This window comes from Macrobrachium rosenbergii, chromosome 28 (assembly GCF_040412425.1).
Source record: "Macrobrachium rosenbergii isolate ZJJX-2024 chromosome 28, ASM4041242v1, whole genome shotgun sequence".
NCBI classification, from domain to species: Eukaryota; Metazoa; Arthropoda; class Malacostraca; order Decapoda; family Palaemonidae; genus Macrobrachium; species Macrobrachium rosenbergii.
This window is the reverse complement of record NC_089768.1, coordinates 20890427-20904636: the sequence shown is the minus strand read 5'-3', so window position 1 is coordinate 20904636 and position 14210 is coordinate 20890427. Positions and strand designations below refer to the sequence as shown.

The window sequence follows — 14210 nt, the reverse complement described above, 5'->3', positions numbered from 1 at the left end:
CACAATCCTCCTTAGTATATCCAGAATAAATCTTTATTACCATTGCAAAAAGGTTTTCCTTTGTTCCAGACTGCGATTATACTTCCCCTTTTAGCTTCTATATTATCTCATAGCTTTTGTTCATGAACCCTTCATTGAAATAGCCAGGCAATGTATCACTTGTTTTATATATAATTGTATCTGCCACAAATGGTGATAACTTCATTTGTGTAAGAAGACGCACTCACTTTTACATATATTAATATATATCCGCGATTATACAGAGGTCTAGATATTACCCTTAACTTAGAAGTTACAGCAAAAAAATACCGTAACTGTAGTCTTGTTTTTCCACTAAAACCCCTCCCATCTATCTATCTATCTATCTATCTATCTATCTATCTATCTATCTATCTATCTATCTATCTATCTATATATAAACATCAAGGATACATGGGAAGGAACACGAACAATTAACATAATTTATTGTGACCGACGGTGTTTGGCAACAAATGATATTAATAGTTCGTCCGGGTTTCTATCTGCCCATGATGTGCCCTCATAATCGTACTTTATATATATACATATATATATATATATATATATACATATATATATATATATATATATATATATATATAAAATATATAATATATATATATAATATATATATATATATATATATATATATATATATATATATATATATATATATATATATATATATATATATATAAATAGAAAGAGAGAGAGGTGGGGAATGGCGGTCGCTTTCCCATTTACACTTTAACCGCCGGAACGGGGATGAGCCCACTGTGAAGAATGCCTCCACAACATTAGCCATTCCATACACATACAGTACATAAAAGTCTCATTACCACAGTGAAAACCCTCCACACACGCCGCACCAGTCACACCTGTCTTTCATACCCTCTCGCCCTTCCTAGATTTTAAGACCCCTTTTTTCCACTGCCTTCTCAGCAACGAGGTCTCCACCTCGTCCTTCCTCTTAACAGTTCCGAATTTTATACTTTTACTAGCCTATCATCTCCCATTCTTTCCATAGGATATACTAATAATTTATCCCAGCCGCTTTAACCTTTAACATACACATTCAACGTAGTCTCTTAGTCAGAAGAAAGGAGAGTTGATTTAATAATGTTATATAATTTTTCATTAACTTTACTTATAAATATTCAAAACACCCGTCTCTTTCAGCGCTTGATTTTACGCTTGAGTAAAGTTTGGTATATGAGATTCATTCGGTTACAAAAATAGCATTCATTAGGACCCGTCTTTCTCGTAATCGCCGATTACTACTAACAACCACATTAAATGCCACAGTTCCATCGTGTCTCGCGCATGAATGAAAGCCTCTTCGTTTAATGAGAGGAACACTTGAGTTGATCGACGCCATTACATCTCGTTCGCCTTAACTCCATTTGACGTCCCTCCGATTTGCTGTCGTAAGCAGATTCTTTGAATATTTATTCTTGTTTTTTTTGTTTTAATGTCGCAATTACTCGCTCGAGGTTATATTTTGCGACGCCAGGTGGCTTACAATCATTCAAGGTGGTATCTATCAAAGCATGCATGAATGCAGGTTTAAAAACACATGGATACACTATTCCACTGAAAAGCTAACTCAGTATATATACAGTATATATATATATATATATATATATATATATATATATATATATATATATATATATATATATATATATATATATATATATATATATATATATATATATATATATATATATATATATATATATATATATATATATATATATATATATATATATATATATATGAAATTTTACTGAAATTTTATATGAATACTAAAATTTAGATGTATTCCTTGTACGGTAGTGATGCTTGATTCGGAAATTTGTTTTCACCTAAAATATTCCAATATATCCCAACAGGAAAGTCATTGCAGTTTGGAACTTATTCTTATAAACTCTCATAAAATCAATGTCAAATCAATGAAGGAAGTGAAATTTGACGTCCGGGTAATATCAGAGGTAATGAAATAACTGTGGAAAAGAAAGGAAGAAAAAAGAAAGAAAGAAAGATTCGTGGATGGAAGGGATCAATGTTGATCTGAGAATATCTTTGGCATTAACAATAAAAGATACATAGTGGCTGGAAAAAATGATAAAAAAATGAAAGACAGTAGGAATGAATATAATCACTGATGGTATTCGTTAAGTTATGGATGAGATTCGGTAAGATAGAAAATGTAAATCTGAATGTTAGAGTTTTGCGCATTGTTTGAATGAATTATTAAAACTCCAGGAAAAGGGTAAAGATATTTAATTGCTATTTAAACTAGTAAGAGAGTGATGGCAAAGGGCTTAAAAGGTGTTGGTAGAGATAACAAAATGATTGGCAACATGCATACTGAGCTTTCCCAGTGAGCTCACTGAATAAAGAGACTGTTGTATGAATCAGTTGTTCATTATAAAAGGGGTATGTAAGAGAGTGGACATTATTAAAAACTATATGAAATGGCGCGCTGGTAAGATCAACAAGGGATATGAAGGGAATATATACAATACATGTGCGCAAGAATATTGAGGTTTAATGGTCTTTGTGCTGGTTTTTATAACCACTCTTATCAGCAAACCCAAATTATAAAGTGTGCAAATGGAAATTTTGCTGTATCAAAAACATCTCTTGTATATGAATCAGAATATAAATCTTTAAATACATTCATACAGACCTTGCAATAATAAAAAGAAAAACAGTATAACGACAGGGTATTCAAGCAAACTGATATTTAATTTATGACACTATACAGGAGAAAATTAAGGATAAATTTTATACCTTTAGTAGATAAAACGAAAAGAATATTTAGGAATTAAAAATTAAAAAAAAAAATATAAACTGGGTGGATGTAAGAAATAACAAACAAGCTGTCTTCGAGAGCTATAAAAATCAAGCCGCCATGACACACCAAAATATGCTGCTAAGGAACCATGCAATAAGAATTTTTTTTATGACTATGGAGAATTAAGGAAATAAGAATCTGAAAGAGTTCCTAAAAAGCAGAACGGAAGCAACAAGCTTAGTAGACGACGTAGAACCATTATGTAAAGAATCATATTTATATTCAGAAAAAAGTGAGGTCAAAGTTATTATATGACTTGTGCATGTAACCGAAGTTGTCCGATGGTATGGGGGATATCATTCGTAACAAATTCTAAAGAATTTAATGCCATAAGATATTTTTAGGAGACCGTTATAAAATAAAAGGTGAACAAAGTTTCCGATGCCCATGAATTTTCTCTTTTGGTAACTGATAATTTCGAGATCACTGAATAAAGACGGGCTACACAAAGATGCTGGACATTGAAGAGGATCTTTTATTTTTGGATAGCGAAACTCTTGCTATGTGAATGGTATTAGCTTCATCTTCCTTAATCTCCAAAGGCCAGCTCAAGTTAGAAAAAAATTTTTTAAAGGAATACATAGACCTTAAATATCATTTCATTTGATAATCAACTCTATAAGAACTATAAAAAAAAAAAAAAACTCTAGATGGTGGCTTGTAATTCCTTACATAAGTACTGAAAGAATTGGAAGTAAAGTTGGTAGAGATCTCAATGATCCCATATCATTTGAGACATGCGAATAAACTTCAGTATTGTAATAAAACAAGCAATTTGAATAAAACGTCTTGTTCTTGCTTAGCACCGTACATTCCAGTAGGGGATCTTTGCAATATTCTTCTTTCAGATCTTTTTTAAGACAGAAATACCAGGTCTCTTTCTTCACTTGAATCATTTCAATCGTCTGTACTTTACTTCCGATCGTCATTATAAAAAAAAACACTTTTTTTTGTGTGTAATACCTCAACATTCAATGCCTAGTGAGATATGAGAAAGCAATTCTTAAACTAAGCGCTTCGGTGTTTATCGAATCTCAGCTAAATAAGTTTGTAATAATTAAGCATTAATCCAACGCTCACTACTTACATATGTTTTTCAGAAAACCCTTGGGAAGTTAGCTCTCTCTCTCTCTCTCTCTCTCTCTCTCTCTCTCTCTCTCTCTCTCTCTCTCTCTCTCTTTCTCTCTGCAAAGAAAGGGCACTTTGATATATAGTAAAGACTCCATGGCTCCAGATAACTGCAACATCCGAGGGAGGATGTTTGAGAGAAGTCCTTATGTTATTTACCAGTCTAACCCCTCGAAATGCGTTATTTATCCAGATCTCGGGAGTATTCTACATTTTATAACCCATTCTTGAGTTCCGTTCTGGCCACTTCAGATAAACAATAGCAACAGAACGATTTTCAGTCAATTTTTGGATCGTATGAGACCGCGCAGTTGATATTGTAACCAACCTTGTTTTTACTAGTACTTAGAGTATATACGCAGATATACATATTACAAACTTTATTATGTGACATGTAACTTCGCTGAAATATAGTCCTTCGCAAAACATAGTCCTTCATAAGAATGACACTGAAAACAAAAATGATGAATCTCGTTCAAGAATAAAACATCTAACTAGAAATAATTTAACTGGAACAAGATAGAAAAGAATTGGACATCTTTGACAACGAAATCTTGACGTGTAGAACATGATATTCTTTCTCCAAACTTTCGTTAATAGTTTCACGCTCTTACGCTTAATTTAACTATCGAGGAAAAGGGGAAAACTTAATGAAGAACCGGATATTTCAATGTTAATTGTAGCATGTAGAATAATCAGGTTTTTGTAAATATCATGAAAAATAAATATGCTACACTTACTGCACTAATAAGCAAATTTTCTCTCTCCCTACTGGGAAAATACAAATTACCCGCAGACTCAAAAAAGTGTAGTTCCTAAATATTTGTCAACATATTGACTAAAAAGTTTTAGGCCTCTGAAAGACAGGGTACAAATAGGTAACAGTGCTTTTACTGACTGGTAAACAGAAAACGGCTAAAGTTCAAGTAAGATGTGAGTTCATACTCACTTGACAGGAATGAGGACGTAATGAAGACCGAGCAAAGGGATGAGAATCAGGGTGGCCCTCACAGCTTTTCGGGTGCCCTGGGCCTCGTCTGGCAGGTGGTTGGCTCGAAGTTTCGTCACCAAAACTCGGACAATGTTAATCAGGAAGACCAAGTTCGCCAGGATCGACAGGCAAACAGGAATGGACAGAATCAAGGAGTAGTAGCTTTCATTTATCCAGCAACTGTTAGATAGGAGATGAAAGATAAACTGTTATAAGAGGTGATGGTCTTAAACATATGAAATTAATATTGTTACTTATTTTTGCCATACCTGTTGCAATACAGATCCAGGTAGGTGCTATACTCTTAACAGAATATATACATATATATACATACATACATATATATATATATATATATATATATATATATATATATTATATATATGTATGGATATATATACATATGTATATATATATATATATATATATATATATATATATATATATATATATATATATATATATATATATATATATATATATATATATATATATATATATATATTTATCGACACCACTCTACTTACGAACGTTCAACTTACAAACATTCAGATACAAACAAAAGGGATCGCAAATTAAAGTTGCGTTCAGAGCTCTCCCCTTTGCCACCAGTAGGTTTAAATTTTGTTTTGCGCGCGTATTCTGTACTACAGTACTGTATAGTGTATTGTATTTTAGGATGAAAAAACAACAGTACTTTATTGATTTTATATCATACCGTGCTTAGATAGGCATGAGGAGTACTGGAACAATTTGCAAACAATCAACATACGTTTGAAAGTAGGGTGGTGGCTGTATATATATATATATATATATATATATATATATATATATATATATATATATATATATTATATATATGTATATAATTATATGTATATATATATATGATACATATATTATGTATATATATATATATATATATATATATATATATATATATATATATATATATATATATATATATATATATATATATATATATATATATATATATATATATACAATATAGATAGATAGATAAATAGATAGACTAAAATAAAACTCACTGCTTAGTATCAGCATCAGAAGCCCCTCTGACGCCGGCGTATATGGCAACGATGATAGCTGGTGCTCCCCATCCCAGGAGGTAGAACCACCGGATGAGTCTGTCTTCGGTGACGAATGCCACCACCAGCAGGGTGTGCAAATACAAGCCCTCGGAGAACATCCAGTAGTAACTGGACACCAAGAAGTAATGGAGCAATACGTGCAGAACCTGACACCCCGTCTGGAAGAAGGAGGGAAAAAGAATAACATTAATGATCTCATACAAGAAAGAGGAAGAGAATATCTTATGAATGGTATCTCTCCAGTGGAGGTGGGGAGAGGAAAACTTCATTGATAACGGTGGTAAAAATCTTGGCGGAACACTGATTACTCACTCTGGCTTTATTTTTTCCTTCTCTTCACTTCTTCCACCCCAGCTGCGATCCACAATGTTTGACTAGCAGCCTAATGCTTAATATAGTCCTTAAATTAACACAGGCTCATGGGGCTCAATTAAGGAAAAGCTCATATAACGTTCCTTCCTAGCGCTAGGGTCGAATTCCACTAGGATCTGGGTCAGAAAAGCTTACGATTTGCACTTCAAACGAGAGAGAGAGAGAGAGAGAGAGAGAGAGAGAGAGAGAGAGAGAGAGAGAGAGAGAGAGAGAGAGAGAGGCTATATCCCGAATCCACCTCTCTCCATTGCAATCATAAATCTGCAAACATTTTCCCAGCAAAGCTTTTTTTTTCACAGTATTTATTATTTTTTGAGGTGCAGCCTAAGGTAAGTAAAAGTTTGAAGGGCAAGGACTTTGCTTCGAGTTCCTAAATCTCCGCTGTTTTCACAAAAGCAAACATATTCTTGCAGAACTGCTTTGGAATTTTGAGGTGAATATTACTGACGCTTACAGAACATACGAATAAGACCAGCTTTCTACGAAACCAAAGAAATTATGCCTCGCTGCCCATAGTAAGATTTCAGCAAGTTAGTTCCTCTGAAATATGGGCATCTTATTTAGCAGTTATCTTAATGACGTTCTAAGCGTTTTTGTTACATTTACATTATTATGGAAAAAGTTTTTGAGTTTCTTTGGCAATCTTAAAGCTTTTTATATACTGGTAACATTTTTTTAATTTTTAAAGTAATATTTTTGCATATGACCACAATAAGCATTTGAATGTGACTGGAAATTAAATTAAAAAGGCAATTAATTTTCATGCGAAATTTATTATATGTTTAAAGAAAGCGGTAAGCCATAAATACTAAATAGCCTCATGAAACCCTAGACCTAGAGCATTACGTGAGAGATGTTATCTTAGACTGGACCACTGACACATGTAAGAAAGAAAGAGAGGCCTTTATACAATGATCTTGGTAAGATACATAATCATGTTGGGTAATTTTCGTTGTTGGAAGTAATTTTCTTTTTTATGAAAGAGAGCATACTACTGCACTGATAAAGAGACCATCTGCAAATAAATATCGTCGACATTTTGCTTGCTCACTTGCAACAACAGAGAAGTTTCTAGGCTTGAAGATAAATGTATGTCAGATAAACTGTTTCGTATTGATATTGATGAAACGCTTCTCTGTGTGCAGGCTATCCTTGCGAATAATGTTTGGTCCTCCACAATAATAGTTACCCGTTCTAAAATATATCATATACCGAGTTAGGTGACAGTTCATTTATTTGAAGATTGCAAGGACTTAGGAATATCGCATGTTGCAGAAAGGAAGGATAAAAATGACAATTAATTTAGGGTCAGAGTGCGCGCGCGCGTGCTTGCGTGCGTGTGTGTGTGTGTGTGAGAGAGAGAGAGAGAGAGAGAGAGAGAGAGAGAGAGAGAGGAAAGGGGGTTGGCGTTGGGAGGGGGAGGAGAGGGAGAGGCTAAGTGGTATGGAATTTATCATTGAAACGCTTAGTTTCACGGGGCTGATATACTGCTTTTGACTTGTAAGCTGTTGAATTGCAAATTAAGTTAGACGTATCACTGATGTTTCACTTGATATGTAAATTATGATAATCCGATAAGGGTCAGATCTCAGGTTCGTTCCTGATGTTGACTGCCGAGCTACTAGAGGTTAGATTAACCATTTCAACTGGGAGTCACGATATCCATTCAGATTAAAGAACATGAAAAGTTTGACCTCACTCTATGTGCGAATAAAAGAATATTAATATTCGTCGTACATTTCTATTTGCGACGCACAGATTATCAGAGATGAAAAACGTACGATAGAAGAGTTTTGGTAAATTACGTTTATCCGTCTCCGGTAATTATATCCCACCTGTGGCATTTCTTTTCTAAGATAAGGATGACCTCAATATATACTCATTCACACATATATATATATATATATATACTATATACATAGATGACTGGATTCCCGCCTATTAAACAAACCAACCCTGAACCATCATAATGTATTTTAGCTCTCTTGGTATGTAATGGAAAATAGGATTACAAGTCCCTCCTATCTCTACGTACTACATTAAGCAATATGCCAGGGTTGCGCAAACACCATTAGCGTCTAGGATGAGTGGACTGAAGGATGACTGAACAGATTTACTTTATCAAGCCGAACTCTGCACGAGGAACTTTACGCTTACGTAATATCCATAAGAGAAATAGATAGAGGTCAAAGGACCCTGTAATCCTCTGTAGCCTAAAAAAACGTAATAGCTGAGTTACGGAAGCTTCTTTAAAAACAGGAATCATAATCATCTTTTATGTCAAAAGATGATTATGATTCCTTTTGTTTTTCTTAAGAATAAGACGTTTCTTTAGCCTTCTCTTTGTTGATATCATCGAAAAAGAATTGCGTCTGATTTCCTTGTAATTCTTTTCTCGGTTTCTATCCATTCTTTTTAAAAAAATGGAACATTTTGTCCACTTCCTTATGCTCCATTATACATGGCAATTCTAAAGTCATTTTGTGAAATACATTAACGACGTGTCATTTTCCATGTCATTTTTATCCTTATTAGAGGAGACTTAAATATGACTAACTAATGTCTCCCTCTCTAAATGCTCGATTATTAATAATTTCCTTTGTCACTTTTAAAGAATCTACTTTCCTGTGATATTACTATAAAATCTTATTCTCCATTAGATTTTAATTCATTAAAAGTCACTTATTAATGTTTTTTCACTAACTACAGTAACGAGATTAAATAATTTTACTTATAATTTTTTTTTCTATTCACAGGTAAAAAAAGAAAACTTTTCCTTCGTCTTTCCCATTTTAAAAAAATATAATTTTCCTTTCTCTGTTTTCAATAGCTGCTTTTATTTTTTCCTTATCTCTTTCTTATTCATAGAAAAATGAATTATAAAAGTTTCTGGAGTTTTTCATAAACAGTCATTAACATTTTTGTTTCTTCTTTTGAGGAGCAAATATAAATACTATTTGCATGCATGGTATTATTCTTGACAGAAAACCAATATCATCCGTCTTCAGATCTGCTACAGTTGCGTTTGTCTTCTTTTTTTTTTCAGAAAGAATCATTTCATGTTTTCTAAGTAAGGCAAGGATAAGCAAACACTACAGTATATCCACTAGCGACACCACAGCACCAGTACTTCCAGCAATGAATATTTTCAATAACCAATCTAGGTTTTCTCATACATGCAATGAAATATGGAGCAGAGCAGGAAATTTTAACATCACACACACACATACAGACACACACACACACACACACACACACACACACATATATATATATATATATATATATATATATATATATATATAATATAAATATAATATATATAATGTAAATAGAAGGATAGATAGAAATATAGATATATAGATAGATGGACACACAGGCTTTTACTGTTGCAGGTGGTTGGTGTCAGAAGTAGTAATGATAAACATTTTCTACAACTACCGAGTTTTCTTGTTAGTGTTATGAAAGTTTAGTTCCTTTTTCCTCTATTGGTATTTACAGCTGTTTCACTAGAGTCGGCATTCTAACATATATTTGGTGACTGAGCTTTCTGTCAATAAGGATTACTTTATATGATATTAAAGGCAGTGACATCAAACTCGTCGAGAGCTTCACCAATTGCGCTTGCAAGAAATTGCAAACTGTCAGTTAGCTAACAGCTATGGGAAGCTTGTCTGTAGTGTCTACTTTTCAGTTTGATGCAAATTTTGTAATTGATATGCATGTCATGCATGAATCTTTTTCATTCCATATTAGCATTTTTGTTTGTTTAAGATCACTGCAGTGAAAGATATAGATGATACTTACAGGGACATTATCGTTAGAATCGTAGACAAAACAGTGATTTTTTTTTTTTAGTTTTGTTCGGCTTCAGTAAGATAAAACAGTCGAATCGATGCATACACGTATCGATTTAATTTTAACTTTTGCTTTGTTTTCTTTTTGGAAGCGGACGTTGGAAAGTTGTTTATTGCATTAAATATTCATTCAACTTTTTCCTTTTTGTATGTGGGGAATGTTATTCCAATTTTCCGTGGCATCATATAACAATCTCTTGCTTCCCTAGCTTCTTCTGCACTCGAATTCTTTGTCGCCTCTCATCAGAGGAATAACTTTGTTATATGATGATTCATTTGTATGCTGATGAGTGAAAACCATTTTTTGCAATGCTGTATGTTTGCTTGAACCATCCAGTATTTTTTTTTATATGTGACAGACATCAGTTTAGGTAACGAGTTATGCAATCAGCATGCCATCCAATTTACGTTTTGCCTCTTTGGTCTGTTTTGTGATGGTATTCACAAAAGCTAGAAAAATATTTCTTTTTCTTTTTAAAGGATTCGATAAACATTGAACAGAAACATCCGCAACATATTTATCAAGTTAATGAAGGGAAACACTGGGAAATGGATACTGTTTAGATTTCTTCGTTAAAGTTACTTTATTTAGACATGCAAAGACAGTAAAACCAACCATAAAAATCTGTGAACATGACGTACATTTATAAAAAAAAAAGTTTTTTTACAACCATGTATTGTTTTCTCGATAAGGAACCGAATTACAATAATAGAAAACAATATAAAATTTCACATGAACTCCAATAAAGCTACAAGAAAATTGACAGATAGATAGGTAGATAAATGAATAGAAACACAGCTATCTAATAAATAGATGATGGCTGCACATGCATTCCATATTCTTCGTCCTGAACAGCAATGGAAAATAATAAATAAATATTCTTAGGAGTCTATAATTAAAATACTACGCAAAAAAATTATATTTAAAGCAGTTTCAAAAGTTCCGCGACATTAAATTTCGTTCAAGCAAATAATTCGTAAATCGAAGCAGTCTTCTAAGAGAAAATGACCTTCCTAATATCAGAAGATATTTGTTAGTTCAAAGATTCTGTTAATTATTCCCTTTGTTTAAAACTCACCTTCACCTTTTATTAACATATGGCAGACTACTCAGCTCGGTTAATTTCCATTTGAAACTTATGTTAATCGGGTACATATGTTACCTCGCTTTTGGTATAATTCAGTCAAGCGCTCATTTACAAATTCGGGCTTCATTCGCGCCATCTTCGGCTCTTAATGGCAAGTATAATGCATTAAATTAGTCAGTGTGATGTTTATTAAGTGTTCAACTTATTACTTTATATTAGAAAAAAATAGCAGATTTGTAACGGATATTAAAATAGGACTAAATCATTCGTCACATCGTTATCGACTTATCGAAAATGGCGATTAAGAGCATTTACACTTTTCATAAAATATAATTAAGGCAAACAAGTAGTAAGATTAAGATTGCTGTAAAAAAAAAGAAATGGACTAATGTATTCTCAGAATGAAAAAAAAAAAAACTTTACCGGGAGTATTTTCTTTATGTCATTTGTACGTCGGGAATAGGTCTTCTTTCTAAAATCTTATCTCATGTCTATAAAGATATAGCAGTGTAAATACATACTCGTAACCTTTATTACTGGATCATATGTATAGTAGATAATGTAGTTATTGGTCATATATAATAATCATCCGAATAATTATTGTTATTGAACTATAAATACTTCAGAACGAGTGTTAACTCTTCAGGGCATTAATCATATTACGGTGAAGTCATTAGTGCCATCAAAGTGCTTAAAGGAAAACTTTATGCTGTGAGAACGGTACCATGGCAATAACAAGGCAGCCATAAACCACGGAAGTATACAAACACACATACTCACACATATGTATATATATATATATATATATATATATATATATATATATATATATATATATATATACATACATACATGAATGTACACTACATATATATATGTATATATTAAATATATACATACACACACACACACACACACACATATATATATATATATATATATATATATTATACAGCACTCGGCAAATCTATTCCTCTTTTTATTCCATTTCCCTTACGCAAAATGGTCCCACAGCACACACCCCCTTTACCTAGTACGTGTTTCAATTAAATCAATTAATATTTACTTCAAAAAGAAAGGTTAAGGAAACTTGTTAGAGAAAGGGTGAGCCAGCGTTCAGGAACAATATAAAAGATAAACTTAGGGGAGAAAGGAACACGGTCTAAAGGTGCGGATTAGAGAAAAAGGTTGCGGTAAAATGCCCCATAAAAAGATTCTAAAGAGAATATGGTTCTTCAGAGAATGAATTCTTTTTATGTATATATATATATATATATATATATATATATATATATATATATATATATATATATATATATATATATATATATATATATATATATATATATATATATATATATATATATATATATATATATATATATATATATATATATATATATATATATATATATATATATATATATATATATATATACTAGCCTAATTATAAGATGTTTCCTTCAATATTTAGTCTAGTAATGGTGGACACGCCTGCTGATACCTCTTCTTAGGTTTTACCTGTAACCAACTTAACCAAGAAAACCCTACTACACACAAACAAACACACACACACACACAGCCGGTTCTAAAGGGCGTTTGTCAATATAAGAGGTGATGAATTAGAGAGGGTATTTTAAAACATTATACTGTACAAGGTCTTGGAGCTAATGATAAAAGATATCCCCTTTTGCCTGCAACCTAGAGATTTGCTGTCAGCTTCAGGTCCAACAGATCTGGTAATCCTAGAGAAGTTATATCATATTTCGCTGATCGAACTTAACAAAAGAAAATTAGAAAAAGAAAATATCAGATGACAAAGATTTCATTTCCAGCGTTACGTTTCTCAAAGGGTTTCAAATAGCTGGTGTAGGGGTGTCTTCACTACACGTCCATTTTGGGCAGCTATATGCTAGATATCAGTGGCAGGTGTGTCATATCACCAGTAAAAGATATTAAAAATTCTGGCCTCTCAGGTGGACTGAGGAGGGAAAGTAACTGAGTAACTTTGTCCTCGACTGTTCCATGATTTAGCTTCCATTCCCTGATAAAACTTTTTTTAATAAATGTATAATAAATGATACAATTTAAGATAACTCAGATAAGTCTTAGAGGTAATGCAGCATCCACGAATTATTATCTTGGCTTTGTTAAGTGGGGGGATATGTATACATAGAATCTTTCCTAAGAATAAACTTTATTTTTACTGCCTACTAACCTGAAACACATGAATATTGTATAAATGATATTATGATATGTCTCACAGAATATTAGATAATTGTTTAATTTGCCCCCCCAACAAAGAAACAAGTATTTCGAATGGAGCAACCTATTTCGTCTCGGCCTCTGTAAGAAGAAAGTGAGAAACATAATTGGTTTTCATTTGACTTAAATTATTAAAATTACTGGGGGAAGCAAACACTTTTATGTCAGAGGAAATTTGTAGAAGCGCGTTGAGACTTTTAAAGAATAAGATAAAAAAATTAATGAAACATCTCTCTCTCTCTCTCTCTCTCTCTCTCTCTCTCTCTCTCTCTCTCTCTCTCTCTCATGCTTGCATGACAAGCTTGGAATTCCTTTACTGATCACGTAGTCGCTACCCATCAATCTCTTCCGATAGAATTTTGAATGAGAGTTCGAAAGACTTCATACTTTCAAAGGTTTTACTTTCGGAATATCCTTAAGATCACGCATCAATCTTCAGGTTTGAATGTCCAAACAAAAACAAGAGGCATTGACATATGGAAGAAAAACGTGAACATTTTTGACTGAAAAGCATTC

The 14210-nt window shown here is 32.6% G+C and overlaps 1 protein-coding gene and 1 long non-coding RNA gene across 6 annotated transcripts in view; one reads left to right on the top strand and one right to left on the bottom strand.

The window, feature by feature from the left end:
- The window catches only part of LOC136854118 (uncharacterized), a 409448-nt gene that overhangs the window by 219221 nt on the left and 176017 nt on the right, over window positions 1–14210 (top strand). The gene's annotated exons all lie outside the window — the stretch shown is intronic.
- Window positions 1–14210, bottom strand: part of LOC136854116 (calcitonin gene-related peptide type 1 receptor-like) — a 161756-nt gene that overhangs the window by 7145 nt on the left and 140401 nt on the right. For all 5 annotated transcript variants that reach the window (XM_067130300.1, XM_067130302.1, XM_067130299.1 and 2 more), the window contains exons 11-12: window positions 6050–6270; window positions 4959–5180 (exon numbers count right to left, since the gene is read on the bottom strand). In XM_067130300.1, coding sequence (XP_066986401.1) covers window positions 4959–5180; window positions 6050–6270 — 443 coding nt within the window. The remainder of the gene's footprint in view (window positions 1–4958; window positions 5181–6049; window positions 6271–14210) is intronic.